At 54.5% G+C, this 14,550-nt stretch overlaps 1 protein-coding gene across 11 annotated transcripts in view; it reads right to left on the minus strand.

The window, feature by feature from the left end:
• Nucleotides 1–14,251, minus strand: part of TLE3 (TLE family member 3, transcriptional corepressor) — a 48,257-nt gene extending 34,006 nt beyond the window's left edge. For 4 of the 11 annotated variants that reach the window (XM_082442245.1, XM_082442240.1, XM_082442242.1 and 1 more), the window contains exons 1-4: nt 13,122–14,251; nt 12,484–12,584; nt 11,905–11,968; nt 10,862–10,906 (exon numbers count right to left, since the gene is read on the minus strand). In XM_082442245.1, coding sequence (XP_082298371.1) covers nt 10,862–10,906; nt 11,905–11,968; nt 12,484–12,584; nt 13,122–13,145 — 234 coding nt within the window. In that variant the 5' untranslated portion in view covers nt 13,146–14,251. The remainder of the gene's footprint in view (nt 1–10,861; nt 10,907–11,904; nt 11,969–12,483; nt 12,585–13,121) is intronic. The other 7 variants (XM_082442239.1, XM_082442247.1, XM_082442244.1 and 4 more) reach the window with 3 other exon arrangements.
• Between the last annotated feature and the right edge of the window lie 299 nt (nt 14,252–14,550).

Consider the following 14,550-nt stretch of genomic DNA (forward strand, 5'->3'; position numbering starts at 1 on the left):
ACTTGGAAAGATGACAGCCAAGTCCCTCCCTGGCTCTAAGACTCGAGACTTTCATTTCTCAGACTCTCAGTTTCCATCCACCGGGCTTCCTGTTAACAAGATCCGATAATCTTTAAATATTTGTTCACTTTAATTTCTTGGCTCCCAAACACATTAAACTCTGCTTGCCTCCCACCCCCACTCCAGGGAATGGCCCTCAAAGAGCTTGCTTGTGTAGATGGAACAGGGAAAGCCTTTTCAGATTACAGCTTCTCCCAACACTGCCCATTCATCCCAGGCACGGCAGACCCCACCAACCCCCCCATCCCTCCCTCCCTCCCTCCCTCCCCTCAGATAACCCCCTGGTCCCCTCCCCCACCTTCCCAGACTCCACTGGCCAACTCCCGCCAGGAGGGAAAATTCTCAATTCATCCCTGAGGCGTTGCCATGGCAACCCCCAGCCACCTAATCCCCCTTGGAACATTATGCAAATCTCCCTTTGCCCCTCAACAGGCTGTAAAAGTCACATTACCCTTGCAGAGGCGGCTCGTTAAATTTTGGGAGTCTCCCTGTAAGGTCAGCGCTATGACTTTTTAAGGACAGGGGCTCTCTGGGAAACCTGGGTGGTGGGAAGGAGAAAATGAGGTGTTGGGGAAGAAACAGACTGACTGTGGGCAGAAACAGTCCCCTTTTACCCACCCCACCCCTGAGTTCACAACCCAAGAGCATGGCCCTTCCTTAGATTAAAAGGGTCAGAGGGGCCTCTCTTCCACAGACAAGGATGGCAGGAATGGTGGCATTTCATAAGCCATAAAAATCAAGATCAGTTATTTAGAAACTTGCTTAAAGGATCGGCTCCCTCTCAGACTGGCCTCCTCCCAAACCACCAGCACGTTCAACATCTCATTTCACAGACGGAGAAAATGAGGCCCAGAGAAGGCCCAGCTGCCCTAGGTCACACAGCAAGACAATGGCTCTGGAGCCAGAATTCCTCCCCCTAATCAAGGGTTCTAAACCAGGGCAGGTTTTGCTCCCCCAGGGACACTGGCAGTGTCTGGAGACATTTTTGGGTGTCACAACTGAAGCGGTGCTACTGGAAATTAGGAGGTAAAGGCGAGGGACGCTGCTCAATATCCCGGGAAGCCCAGGACAGCCCCACACAGAGAATTATCTGGCCCCCAAATGCCAACGGTGCCCAGGTTGAGAAACCCCAGTCTACACGTCGCTGACACTCATGTTTCACAGAATTCTTAAAAAGCTTTGTCTGAGGACTTCCCAACACTGGAATCAAAGCCTTGATGTACAGGTGGGTCTGAGGGTGGGCCAGCGTGGAGACCACAGAAGACCACGCCTTGATGTGGCCTCTGGATAAAGATCACTGGTCCAAATGAAACAAGCCGAGTCTCCAGTTCTGAACCCGCCCCTGGTCCACCGTGACACCACAATCGGGTCACTTAACCTCTTGAAACGTCAGTGTTCCTACTGTTAGGTGGGGCTCTTGGTGTCCACACTGTAGGGCTGGCATGTGGAGCCAACAAGTCACAAAGGAGAAAGGGCTCTGGGAAGTCTCACAACATGTGCAACACCAAGGAGCTGGGTCCTCGCTCTCTGAGGCCTTGGCAACTTTGGGGACTGTCCCGTTGTGAGAATCCCCTGTTGAGGTCTCCCCACACACAAGGGAGGTACTGTGCTAAGCGGTTAATATGCATCATTTCACATTATCCTCAAAACACTCTCTATAACTGCACAGTCCAATATATGAAGCCACCGGCCATGCGTGGCTAGCTAACGTTAATTAAAGTTCAATTTGAAACTCAGTTCCTCGGTCACAGTAGCCACATTCCAAGGCTCAACAGCCCCACGTGGCTGGTGGCTACCATACTGGACAATAAGATAGACACTTCCACGACTGCAGGAAGTTCTACCAGGCAGCACCACTCTAATAGGTAGGCATCCTCATCATTCCCATGACAAAGTCAAGTTCGCAGAGAGCAAATGGCCTGTCCCAAGTCACACAGCCAGTAGATCCTAATCTAGGACTCAAAACTAAGTTTGTATGACTTCAAAGCCTGTCTCCTAGCCACCGGGACAGGCCGTCTCCCAGCCCCTGGTGCTCTGCACCTAACTTCCCAACATACCCCTTCGAGAACCAACTGACTTCTGATAGACAAACTCTGACTCCACTGGCACCTTCATGAAAAAGGGTTTATCAAAGACCCACCACCTGGAGGCCTGGGAAATGCCCAATGTTCCTACAGCACCAGGGGGGGATTAAGACAGGGGCCTGGTCAGGGGGATAGCGAGGGAGAGCCAGGTGGAGATCCCTTGAGAAGTGGGGTGAGAACCAGGTTAAGAGATTAGAGAGAAACCGGAAGGGGCTAAGAGAGAAGACCACCCACGCACACACCCCACCACCACCACCACCTTAAGGAGTTCCTGCAGGCTAGGCTCCCCGGTGCCACACACAAGTGCCAGGTGACACAGAGACCAGCGTCAAGCCAACAGTGGGAGGACTGTGGCAGGGGGAGGGCAGCTCTTTGGGGGCTCTAATGCTTCTCCTCGTTTCGGGCTGGCTTTATGGGGATACCGTTTCTCTGGGATAAAGTGTGAGGTCCTAGGAGATGGGGCCATCAACCTCAACTCCTCCGGAGTCTTGCGCTAGGACTTCTGCTCTTAGGCAAAGCAAGATGAACGCTGGACGGCAGCACTCTCCACGGGTAAGGGGTCTCTGAGGAAGGGCCCCCTTCTCTTCTCGGAGTAAGTAAGCGTTTAAGGAGAGGCTAAAGCACCCACTGACTGATCAGCCCTGGCCCGCTCACCACCTCCATCTGCCCTATCTCATGGGTACTCTTTTCCCACCAGGCCATTTAGCCCCTCATTCCACACCATTTGGTATCACCTGCAGCTTCTCCCAGGCCCATGAGCCTGCCCGACCTCTTCCTGGGCGGGAAGTCTGATAGTCTCCGTACCCCGCTCGCACCTCAGCTGGAGGACTGCCTCCCACCCCTTGCCCCCCAGACACACTAAACTGCCCCGCTCGGCCCCAGCAGAGATCACCACTGGTTCACAAAGCACGTCCCTGCCAAGGTGCTCAGTTTCAGACCAGGAGCAGGACGGACCTGTTGAGGGCTCTCCCTTGAGAAGTGTTTGGGGACCGGGTAGGGGCCCTTCCTCCCCCAGCCCTTTGTCACATAGTCCTCACCTATCGGCTGGGTGGTGTAGGAGTCTAAAAGAAAAACCTCCCCAGCCAACCAGGCAGGAAGAGTCCCCTGCCCTGCCCCCAGGTTGCAGGACTGGTGGAAAGAACTCTTTCTGCCTTTGAGGGAAGATGTAGCCTCCCAGGACAAACTAAAAAGTTCTCATTCGGAATTAAAAAAAAAAAAAAAAAAGCCGAAGAGCTGTGAACAATGGTTATCAAGGATTTAAAAGGGCAATGAGATAAGGCCCCAACACTTGGAACTCCAGGCCCAAATAGATAGCTAAGGCATGACAAGCATTGTTTACTAATTTACCTCCAAGCCATTAACCCTTGCTTCCTTGCTACTCAGGTCCTCCTGTAATCCAAATTCAGCATGCTTTCCCTGGCTCTTCCCCATTCCTTATCTCCCCCCCAATATCTCTGCTTTATCATCTTTCCCCAACTATCTCGTTCCTCACCCCCCTCCCTTTCTTCCCCTCTCACACTTAAACTGTCCTGTCATGTGAGACGGGGGGAAAAAAAAATGGTTAAGCCTATCAGAGACATGTTATAATACAGGTTTATGACACATATTTCTTCCTACCAGCACGACTTTCGCAACCACAGGCCTCTCTCAGAAACCTGAGAAAGCCTGGTATCCTTCCCAGAAGGTCCGTGACGCTATACAGGGTCAGGGAGACTCCCAAACTGGAACACAACAGTCCCGGAGTCCCCCACAAAATGCACACTGTGCACCGGGTTCGGGCTCAGGGGCCCCTGTGAATACAGTATGGTCTCGTCCCTCAGGGCGCTCAGAGCCTCCACACCGCCCTCCTCCCCTCCCAAACACAGCCCTGTGGCACCCTGAAGTATACAGGTCATCTTCACACGCCAGGCCTTTCGTGCCAGGCTCTGATGCTTTCCTCCTGGTGTGTGTGTGTCCTGGACCCAAATGCCTGTGAGTTTAGGATTCTAAGATGAAAATGTCTAATCTGCTCTGCAAACAATCAAGTGCTACAGAAATACGAAAGGCTATATTATTATAATCTACAATATTTGGTAGATCAAATTTTCACTCTATCCTTGACAAAGGCTTTCTCTTGGGATTATCTGGAGATGGCGGCAGCTGCCCCAGCACCCCGCCTGTGTCACTCATGTGGCGGGTGAATGAAACGGGGCGCCTCTGAGAGGACAGGGCAATGGCCACAGCCAGACTCAACCCCAAAGGGGCTCCCCTGGAATCTCAGCCCCACTCCTGGGAACTTGGTTCTTCCTTCACCCTTCAAAGGACGCAATTGGTCAGGGGAAGTTCTGGTGACAGCAAGTGAAGGGAGCCTCTTCCTAAAAGGTTGTTGAACCTTCAAAGTCGTGACATCACTGGGGTGAAGGGGACGGAGGTCTTTGTTCTCAGGCAGAATCTTCAGGGCTGAGTAAATGGGTCCCCTGGCTCATCCCAAAAGCTGGGATGAACCTCCCCTGAAGAAGGCAAGTCCCTGACCTCCCCATCTTCACGATTCCCAGAGGGGCCTCTGCAAAAGAACGACCTCCTGGAATCTGATTTGAGGGACTTCGAGGTCCCTGATCTGACTCCCCAAAGGCTGACCCCTCCCCCATCAGATGGCCTCTGCCTGCACATCCACGGTGACAAGGTGACAGTCTGGAAGCCTGCTCGCTCCACCCACATGCTCACCGTGCAACATCCCTAGCAAACAAAAAGAACTCAACATCACTGCTGGGGAGAATTGCAACTCCCCCATTATCTCCTCCAGAAGACCCTCGGGGGCGGCACCAAACCTTCCTTCTGTGGCAGCAGGAAATTCCCCCCCTTCCCTAAGTTTCTCCTTAGCCTCAACCTGAGAAGGGACATTTATTTTGAAAGGCAAGAGAAAAGCAAAAGCCAAGGGAGAAAAGCAAAGAGAGAAGGGGAGAGAAAGCATCTTGGCTGTGATCTTGAAAACAAGATATTGTCCCTTTAAGCATATAAAAACAAGGCCCTTGAGTGCGCAGTTCTCACTCTGGTACACAATTATGGGTGCTTTCAGCTGTCTAGCACTACTTCAAGTGCTCTCTTAAACCAGACTGTCAATGGCATGTTGAAAGCTATTTTGCTGGCTGCTATCATTAATAGCAAAGTGGAGAGCTGGGCTGATGAGAATTAAATATGGGGGAGGGGGCAGGTCATAACCAGTCATTACAGAATTACCAATATGAGCAAGAAGACAATGCCACTTTGGGGAGTAAAGTTCAAACCAGCAGATGACGGTGGGGAAGCAGGCCACAGACTGCAGGAAGCGGCCCCCCCCAACCCCGCCGGCCCGGCAGATGGACTTGGGCCAGCCCTGGAGAGCCATCTGGGGACCAAAGAGCCACAGAGCGGCGAGTGTGAGAGCAGAGAGGCCTTGGAGATCACTTTGCTGCAACACGTCACCACCTCACCTCTTGCCCCAAGTGGAGTCCCCCCTCCCCGCCCCGTTCCCAAGACTTGTGGACTTCTGGCTTCCGGGACACACCTGGCTGCCTTTCCAAGCACTGCTGCTGCCACCCCCGGCGGAGCCTCCACTGGCAGCTCCTGCCTAACAAATGCGGCCCTCCCTTTAAGACGCGGCTCAAGTAACAGCCCTTCGGTGTAGTCTTCTCTGACCCGACTCCCCTTTCCCAGGAAGGATGAGCCCTTCTGTCCCCGGGGGCTCCTCCTGTGACACTGGCCCTGTTAGCACTTACTTCACTGCATTGCAATGACTTATTTAGATGCCCGACTCCCCCGTGGAGGGAAGGGTGTCTGTGGAACAAGCCCCAGACCACACCCGGCACATTCCCAGGCCCCTAATAATCGTTTTGGGAATCAGTCCAACCCCCTCATTTGACTGATGGAGAAACTGGACGGTGAGCGGTAGGAAGAAGCAGGAGGAAGCCTGCAGAGCCGGCGGCCAGCCCGCAACGAACAACCCCCATCTCCGACTCACACCCTCCGACAGCCCAGTAATCCTGAGCAAAGAAAAAGCAACGTGTTTACTGAGCGCCCATTACGTGCTAAGTGCACGCAGGTGTCCTGAGCAGAGGGGCTTGCCCCCCAGCTATGGAGGTGTAGGAGGACCTCCTGCATGCAGATCGCAGCAGGGCACACCACTGAGGTCCAGCCTGGATCACCCTTTTTGCCCCTGGCATCCCAGGATTTTGTACAAACGGGATGGAAAAACATTTTCCCCCTGCGCAGGAAGGAAAAGGGAATTCATCCCTTGGCTGACTCACTCCTACAACAAAAAAGAAAACAAAGGGCCTCTGACCTAGGCTAGACCCTTCCTGTCCAAGCTGGGGAAGGAGGAAGCCACAGACAGAAAGAAGAACTCCGTGCCCTCCAGGAGCTCCTGGTCCAGCAGGATTCATGGAGAGTCTTAAATAAGGAGAAAGGCAGGCACCCCAGGCCAGCGTGACGAGAGGAGAGACTGTTCCGGAGAAAAGCGACAAGGCAAGAAAGTCAGAAGGAAATCAGTGGGTAGAGCGGTTCCTGGATGCCAGCATTCTGACCAAAATAAATGACACTCAAAGGTTTTGTTCTTAGCTCGACTCAGATGCCACACAAATAGGCACTGCCCTAGTATGAAGACCCAGGTCCCTTTCAATTTGAGTGTTCCACCTTCTCCTCACCAAGACAGACTTGATTCCGGGACAGGGTTTTGGTAACCTCACCACGTGCTGGCCCCCTCTGGCCACCCACACATTCACAGCGGCCACAAAACTTCAAGATGTTATCCCTAGAGGTCTTCCAGCCCAAGCCCCTTGTTATGTAGGTGACCCAGAGAAGGGCAATGACAAATGAAGATGTCCCATCTCCCTCTTCATCCATGTTCATGGCCACCCCCATCCTTAGGTGAAAGAGTCACAGGTTTTATCACTTTACCTTACCTGTGACCCTTACCTCCGGGATTGCTAGTTATGCACTGTGTTTATCACTAGGCGCACTGAATCATTAGTTGTGCAAATAGCTAGCGGATCAGAAGAGGACCCTGGGCGGGCAAAGATGATTCATCCGATATGGTTATACAACCAGAAATGGGGGACTTTGGTGTTGCCAGGTTTGGGGCCTTAGCCTCCTGAGATAACGCAGAAAGACGCAACAATAATTAAAGACACAGAGTGCTATTAGTTAGTAAATAAGCGCTCTTCATTTCTTGAGTTTTGCTAAGAGACCTGGGGTCAGGAGGAAAAGTGGCAGCGGCAGTGCCTCTGCTAACATGGGACTGGATACCTTGGCTCCCCTGCCTGGGCCTCAGTTTCCTCATCTGTGACTTGAAAGGTCTGCAGGAGATGCCAAAGGGCTCTCCCAGTTAGAACAGAAAGTTAGAAGAAGTGTTGCTCGGTGACAGGAAAGTGGGGGCGCGACACTGTCCCCAAATCAAAAGGCCTCTGGTGCTCTTCCAAAACCTTAGCGCTCACCAGCAGGGGGGTGAAAAGACGGCCTGCCCCAGCTTCTCAGAGCATCAGTGCCTCAGACTCAATGCACTACGACTGCTCTGGAGTGCTTGTTTCTACGCTGGTGATTTGTGGCTGACAGTGGAGAGCGCCAGCCTCTGCGGGAACAAGAAGGGAACTGACGAGCTGGCCAGCCATCATCGCCTCCCTGGCCTTGCTGAATCACCCTTGACATCCTGCCTGGAAGTAGAGGCTTGGAGGAGGTGGGTGACCTCTTGAAATCTCGGGCCAGGCCCATGATGCTGTAACCTCTGCTTTGCCACAATTAGGGAGGGAGGGGAGGAGAAACCACCTACTGCCTCTCTGGGATCTGACAGCTTGGAAAAAGAACGGAGAGGGAGACAGAGAAACAGCCAGGAAAGGAGCCAGCCACAGTTGAGTTTAACCTCTCGGTAAAATAAAAACGGGCTGGATGCACCTCATCAGCTGCCCTCTGTCAAGACTCAGGCCCATCTGGCAGAACCTGAGGTTCCCAACTAATAGGCATTTCCCACAGAGCCTGCAAAGGGCTTTTGAAAAAAATACGTGGCGGTGCTGGTAAGAGGTGTGTGTGTGTGTGTGTGTGAGAGAGAGAGAGAAAGAGAGAGACAGAAAGAGAGAGAGAGCGTGAGCGCGCAGGCTGAGGACTGCCACACTCCCCAAGGTGCTAGTTCTGGAGAGCGTCCATTATATAAAAGTACAGACAGTCCCCGCCCCCCCGCCGCCCCCCCCCCAGCTTCAAGATGAAGAATCCAGCCTGTTTGTTCCAGGCAGATGTAATCACACGAACAGTCAAGTCTAGAGGGCAGGATACTGCATGAATAATTCAAGCACTCCAGTCACTTGATTGTGTGTGCAGATAAAACACCAGTCAACCGCTAAACAGGTCAGCTGATAAACTTGTTTGCTCAGGCCTAACCACCATCCGCCAAATGCACCCAAGACCCACACTACAATTAGTGGCTGGTTTTCTTCTGCAGAACCCTTGCACGCCTAGGGAGTGGCCAGCCCCAGGAGGTCAGGGCTGCATTTCTCAGTGCAGGATTTCTTCACCTCCTTGCCTCTTTGTTCCTACACAGCCATCGGGCGATTTCGCCCAACTCAGAGATTGCCATAAAACCGGCAAAGGCACTGAACTCAGAGCACGGAACACTCCTGCTGGGAAGCAAGTGGGAGCTGAGGCTGGAAGGCAAAGGTGAGTGGCAAACAGGGTAAAGTACTGTTTAGAAGCCAGAGGCCCAGATTTGAGTCCTAGCTCTGCCCTCCTCGCCTCCCTGAAGCTTCAGTTTCCTCGCCCACAAAAAGGGGGCAAGGAATACATCTATCTGCCTCTGGCAGCTGACAGGATTAAATGAGACCATGTCGCCAAACCTCAGGCTTTCTACCCCTGAGAACCTGGTTTGGGGACTGGCCAGAAGTCCCAGATGCACACAGCTGCTCCTTATGCAAACCCCACCACTGAATGTGCTAGGAAGGCGAATAACTCTTCCTGGGTTCAGAGTGTCCCCAGGACTGCAGGAACAGCTTCGCTCCACCAGCCAAGGTGGATTCTTTGTGCCAAAGAACCATCCACTCACAGACACGGGGAGCGCCACCCACGCAGACCTCAACATGCAACGACATATTACACCTTAATTACGAAGCTCTTAGAAGAACGGCTGCTATAACTTTTAAACCTGGGTGCAATTACCCTGTTTAAACACACCCAAGATACCAAGCGCTGAGGACAAAAAAAAGAGGGAGTGGAGAAAGGGATGAGGTGGCATCCTGCATAACAGCCCAAGGTCCTTGTACACCTGGGACCCCGGCTGCACTTCACACATTCTTACTGGACCAGTCAGACCCAGTCAGTTCCACCTAAAGTTGGGCAGTCTCTAGCCCAGACTCCCGAGGAGGAGAAACATCTTTACTTACAAAGTGGTGTCTGTTTGCAATTCCTGTGAGTCAAGAAGTAAAAACCTGGTAGCCTTCATGTGCCTCCCCAGATTCCTCAACAAACTCAGCTCCCTTTCTGGCTGCCCTTCACCCAACACTGGGGGGGGGGGGTTCCCTCCAGGAGGGGAAAGGAAACTAGATTCCAAAGACTCTCTGCGAAGCCACTGGAGTGGGCAGACAGGAATCTACAAGCATTCCAGAGGTCACCTGCCCTTCTCACCTGCCCTGGGTCCTGCCCCCTTAAAGAACGAAATTTAAACCTTGTAAACCACTGTTCATTTAGAGCAGAAAATCCATTCAAGGCACGGTCACCAAAGGCTAGAATGAGTCAACAGTCTTCTGAGATTTCAAGAACACCAATTGTTAAAGAGAACAACCGGCCTGCGCCATTTCTCCTTGCCAAGTCAATGCTAATCGCTGGCCAAGCCAAATTATAGGCGGCCTCTCCTCGGAACACAAATACACAAACAGGCCTCTCCCACAGCCCAGCCCAGCACCCAGGATGAGTTACTGATATGCACCAAGATAAAGGTGTTTGTATTTGCCCAGTTTGAGGTATACTGTTATTAGAAGAGTGACAATAGGAGGTAGTTTACATATCCATCACACACGAGCTAAACTGGTTTGACTTCAGGCTTTCAAAGCTGAGCTCAACCCCCAGCCATCTCAAAAGTCCTGGCTAGGCTGCCCCAGGCTTGTTACTTCACCTCTCGGCTTCATCTTCCTTCTCTGAAAAATGGGAAAGACTGTGGCCGCCTTCATGTTAAGATGGAGATAAAAAAGTTGCCTCATATACATAAGGCATTGGGTTGTATTTCATTCTGGCTTTATATTTTTAAGCGGTTGGTGGCTTGTTCCCTTAAATTTTGACAGCTCAGCCTGGCTTTTAAGACTCTTGAAGTTTAATCTCATCAAGGCAGAACATCGTATTTTTGTACACACACACACACACACACAAACCCTCCTGCCTTTCCTCTTGAAAATTTTACATTAAAACAGGTAGCAGCCAGCCACCTCTGGGTTTCAGGAGGTTGTAAAGCAGATCCTGAAGGGACAACTTTTCTTTTGCTCCTTCCTCCTCCACCAAGATCCAACACCAGGACAAACTTCACAAGCTCGGACGCTAGAAGCTCAACATGTCCAAGAAATCAGCCAAGCCTCAAACCCTGAATGTCAAGGGCTGGATCCGTTCACTCTTCAAGGAGGAGGAGGAGGAGGAAGAGAAGAACGAGGCTCATTTTCAAACAGGAGGGACCATTTAAAAAAATCTGTGTATTAGGTAAAGTTTTTAAAACTAGACATATATGTTAAAGCACTTACCTGCTTATGCATTTCAATGTTCAAGCCATAGGACATCTCGTAGTACTATAAGTAAAAAGAACCGCCGTTAACGCACAACACTGATGTCTGTTTGTGTTCCACAATCAGCTTTGGGGAAGGTTTTGGCAAAATGGTACTTTTATGATACATTTGCTAAAGAAGTTTAAGTCAAAGCCCAAAGCCAGCTATAAAGGGGTTGCAGAGCTGAAGACCGCCTCATGAGTGTTGTTCTCATTGCAACAGAACATCCTATGTGCAACAGTATTATGAAGAGCGGGGCCCTCCCTCCCACCAGCCCTGCCTGTGCCATATATCCTGTTTATACAAGGTTCTGGTTCAACAGGGAATCATGTGTACACTGGGACCCTCTCGTCCTCTGAGAGTTATTTAGCAATGTGTCCAAGGCCTCTTATGTGGAAAGCAGTGCAGGGAGCCTCGCTTAGGGACCTCCGGTGCCTTCCTCACCAACAGATTTAAACTTGCTGGAACAGACACTGACTGGGAAAAGGGCGGACGTCTACACACTGTCCCAGGGCCGATGAGATTCTCAGTTGGGGGATCCCTGAGCGTACAGTGGAGGCAAAAGCCTTTAAAAGGCTCCTCCACTGTCAGAAACCCCTGGGAAGAAAGGGGGTAGGCGGAGGGGCCTTATGTCCCACTCTGGCTAGATCCCAGGGCTGCAGAGCAGTGAAGTTTTCAAACACTCCCAGGAGATCTCTAAGAGAGATTTTTATCCAACCCTGACATAGGCTGATCCAACCCTATCTTACTAGCCAAGATAAGACAACCAGCCCTCTGGGAAACCTTCAAAACACAAATTAATGGGGCACAAAGGAAGTGCACAAGTGCCTGGCCTGGGGTTTGGGTTTCTCTTTCTGCCCCTCCTCTCACCCACCCTCCTCCAAGTGGCCGGGCTGAGGGAGGCTGGTGAAGGGTCAGAGGGCACACTCGGATTACACGCGCTCCGGGGCTGCCCATCGGAGGCCGGGCAGGGGACCCGGCTCCAGGCTCCCCAGGCCCACGCCGCCCCGGCCACCTCTCACCATCACATAATGGCGCTGCATCTCCGTCTTCTCGTTCGCCAGCTTGTCGTATTCCACTTTGAGGCTGCGAGGGCAGAAGGAGCCGGCTCAGACTTGGCGCCTGCACAGCCTCCTCCGAGGCCCCAACCCAAGGGCCTCTGGGAGCCACTTTGTCACTTTCCTGACACCCTCCCCCCGGGGGGGACCCCCTTATCCCGCAGCCTCGGGCGGAGGGGGGCTTGGGTACCCGACACGCGGAGATGGAGCGAAACAACTTGAAACTTCCCGCGGCCGACAGAGTGGACTTATCCGGGCCGCGGGGGGGACGGGACCCCGACGCTAGCTCGCGACCCCCAGAACCCGGAGCGAGCCGGCTCGCACCCCGACCCCTCACCCTGGGGGCGGCGCAGGGAGCCGGGAGGCTGCCGGCAGCAAAGGGTTAAGGCGCCGCGCTCGGAAAGGGGAAACAAAAGGAGGAGGCCCGGACTGCCCCGCCGCCCCGGGGTCGGGAGCCCGCTCGGTCCCCTAGGAGTGGTGGCAGGAGCTGCGGCGGAGATGCCCCCGCCCCGCCAGCCCCGGGGCGGCCCCCACTGGCCTTACCTGTGATATTGAGCTTGCAGGAACTGGAATTCGTCTTTGATCCTGTCACAAGACTCAGCCACCGTGAATTTAAATCCCGGCTGCCCGGGCTGATGGGGAGCCTGAAGCCGGCGAGGACAAGACAGCGGAGGGGCGGGGGCGTCAGACCCGGCTCCAAGCTGCCCAGACCCCTCACTGGCTTTCCCCGTTCTCCCCCCGCACCTCCCCCCCCACCATAGGGGCCGCCCTCACAGCCCAGAGCCTTTCCAGCAAGTTTCTCAGCTCCCCAACGGGGGAGGGGGGGGGGCTAATCTCTCCCTATTGGCCGCGGGGCTCCCATCCCTTTCACGAAGGGGCTCCCATTCCCTTCTGGGGCGGGGGAAACACAACGAGTGAGTTGGGAGACTTAGGCGAGGGGGCGGGGGACAGCGTGAAAACAGTTCCCCAGGACCACTGGCAGCCCCCCACGCCATTAGGGAGGAATTAACCTCCTCTCGTAACGGCGCCCCCCCATCCCCATCCCCTTTGTGTGAGCGCGCGCGCGCACACACACGCACACACTATAAAGGTAGCAACAAGCAAAATGGAGGTGCCAGATAAACTGCCTCGTTTACCCTGCCATGATAGATGCTTAAATAAACCGAGTTGCAATTACTCACCGGATGTCTGCCTTGCGGATACATGGCAGGGAGGGGTCGTGATTCCGAGAGCGTGGAAGCGCCGAGAGCCCGGGCAGGGGAGGTGCGGGGGAGGGGGGAGCCAAGCCCGAGCGGGGGGCGGCCGGGAAACCGAGAGCTCGCCCCCGGCCCCCCCAGCCCGCTCTCACACCGAAATCCCAGAGTCGGGCGCCCGCCCCAAGCGGAGACAAAGAGCCGCGGAGCAGGCGGCAAAGTCGTCGGCGGGCGCCGAGACCGGGCGGCGGGCGCGGGCTTTGTGCACCTAGGGCTCGGCGGGCTGTGGCCGGCCGCCTTCCCCCCGCTGCGTGGAGCGCGTCAGAGCCGGGGGCTGAGCGGACATCGTCGTCTACCCGGCGGGTCCAGAGCGGGGTCCTGAGGTTAGGGGGCCCCTCCTGGGGCAAGCGCGGGCGCCCTCCGGTTCACTCAGCGCGTCGCGCCAGTAGGGAGGCGCGCCGGGGCAGCCCCAGCATCCGGGGCGCGCGGGTCCGATCCCAGCGGCGGCTCTCGGCGAGAAGAGGAAGGAGGCAGGCACCGGGGTGGCGGCTTGGGGCCGCAGGAGCGCCGGAGGGTGAGGGCGGGAGCCCGGCGCGGGCGCTTCGACGCCCCCCCTCGGAGAGGAGAGCCTGCTGTTCTGTCTGCTACTGCCGCCGCCGCTGCAAGCCCTTCCCAGGGCCGAGGAGGAAACTCCGGGCTCAGTAGGTGGGAATCAACCGCCCTGGCATCCTAACTCCAGCAGGCACAGGAAGCCGCAGCAAAGGGGTCCTCGCTGCTCCCAGCTCGAGCGCCGAGTCCCCAGCGAGGAGCGCTCGGTGCCGCCGCCGCTGCCTCGGAGCGCGCAGGCAGGAGAGCGCTAGAGGGGAGAAGCAGCCCGAGACCGGGGAGCTCTGTGGCTTCCTTCCTTCCCCTCGGATAGGCTCTCCTCTCGCGCCCCGACAATCCCCCCAAACACACACACACATACACACACACACACACACACACACACACACACACTCGCACCAAAAAAAGTGCCCCGGACCTGCGGATACCACACACAGACAGGCGAGGGAGACGAGCACGAGGTCTGAACTGCCGCGAGAGCAGTTCCAAATAGGGACTGAAAAGTAACAAAATAATGTGGCAGCTTCGCCCGGCGCTGGCCAATGGGAGCGCGGGGCCCCCACGTGGGGCTGCCGGACTCGGCCTGCGACTGGGCGCCGCCGGGCGCGACGTCACAATGCCCTCTTGTGTCTAAAACTATGCATGAAAAGTAGCAATCAGGCCCTACCCGCTGGTGACTTTCGCATGGGAGTGAAAAACAGCGCTCCTCAGATCAGGAATTAACCGAAAGACATATAATAAATAGATATATATTATAGTCCTGTGCTGCTAGGGGTTTTTTCCCCTCCTCTCTTTTTTTTTTCCCACGATC

The sequence above is a fragment of the Balaenoptera physalus genome, assembly GCF_965194825.1.
Source record: "Balaenoptera physalus genome assembly, chromosome: 2".
NCBI lineage: Eukaryota > Metazoa > Chordata > Mammalia > Artiodactyla > Balaenopteridae > Balaenoptera > Balaenoptera physalus.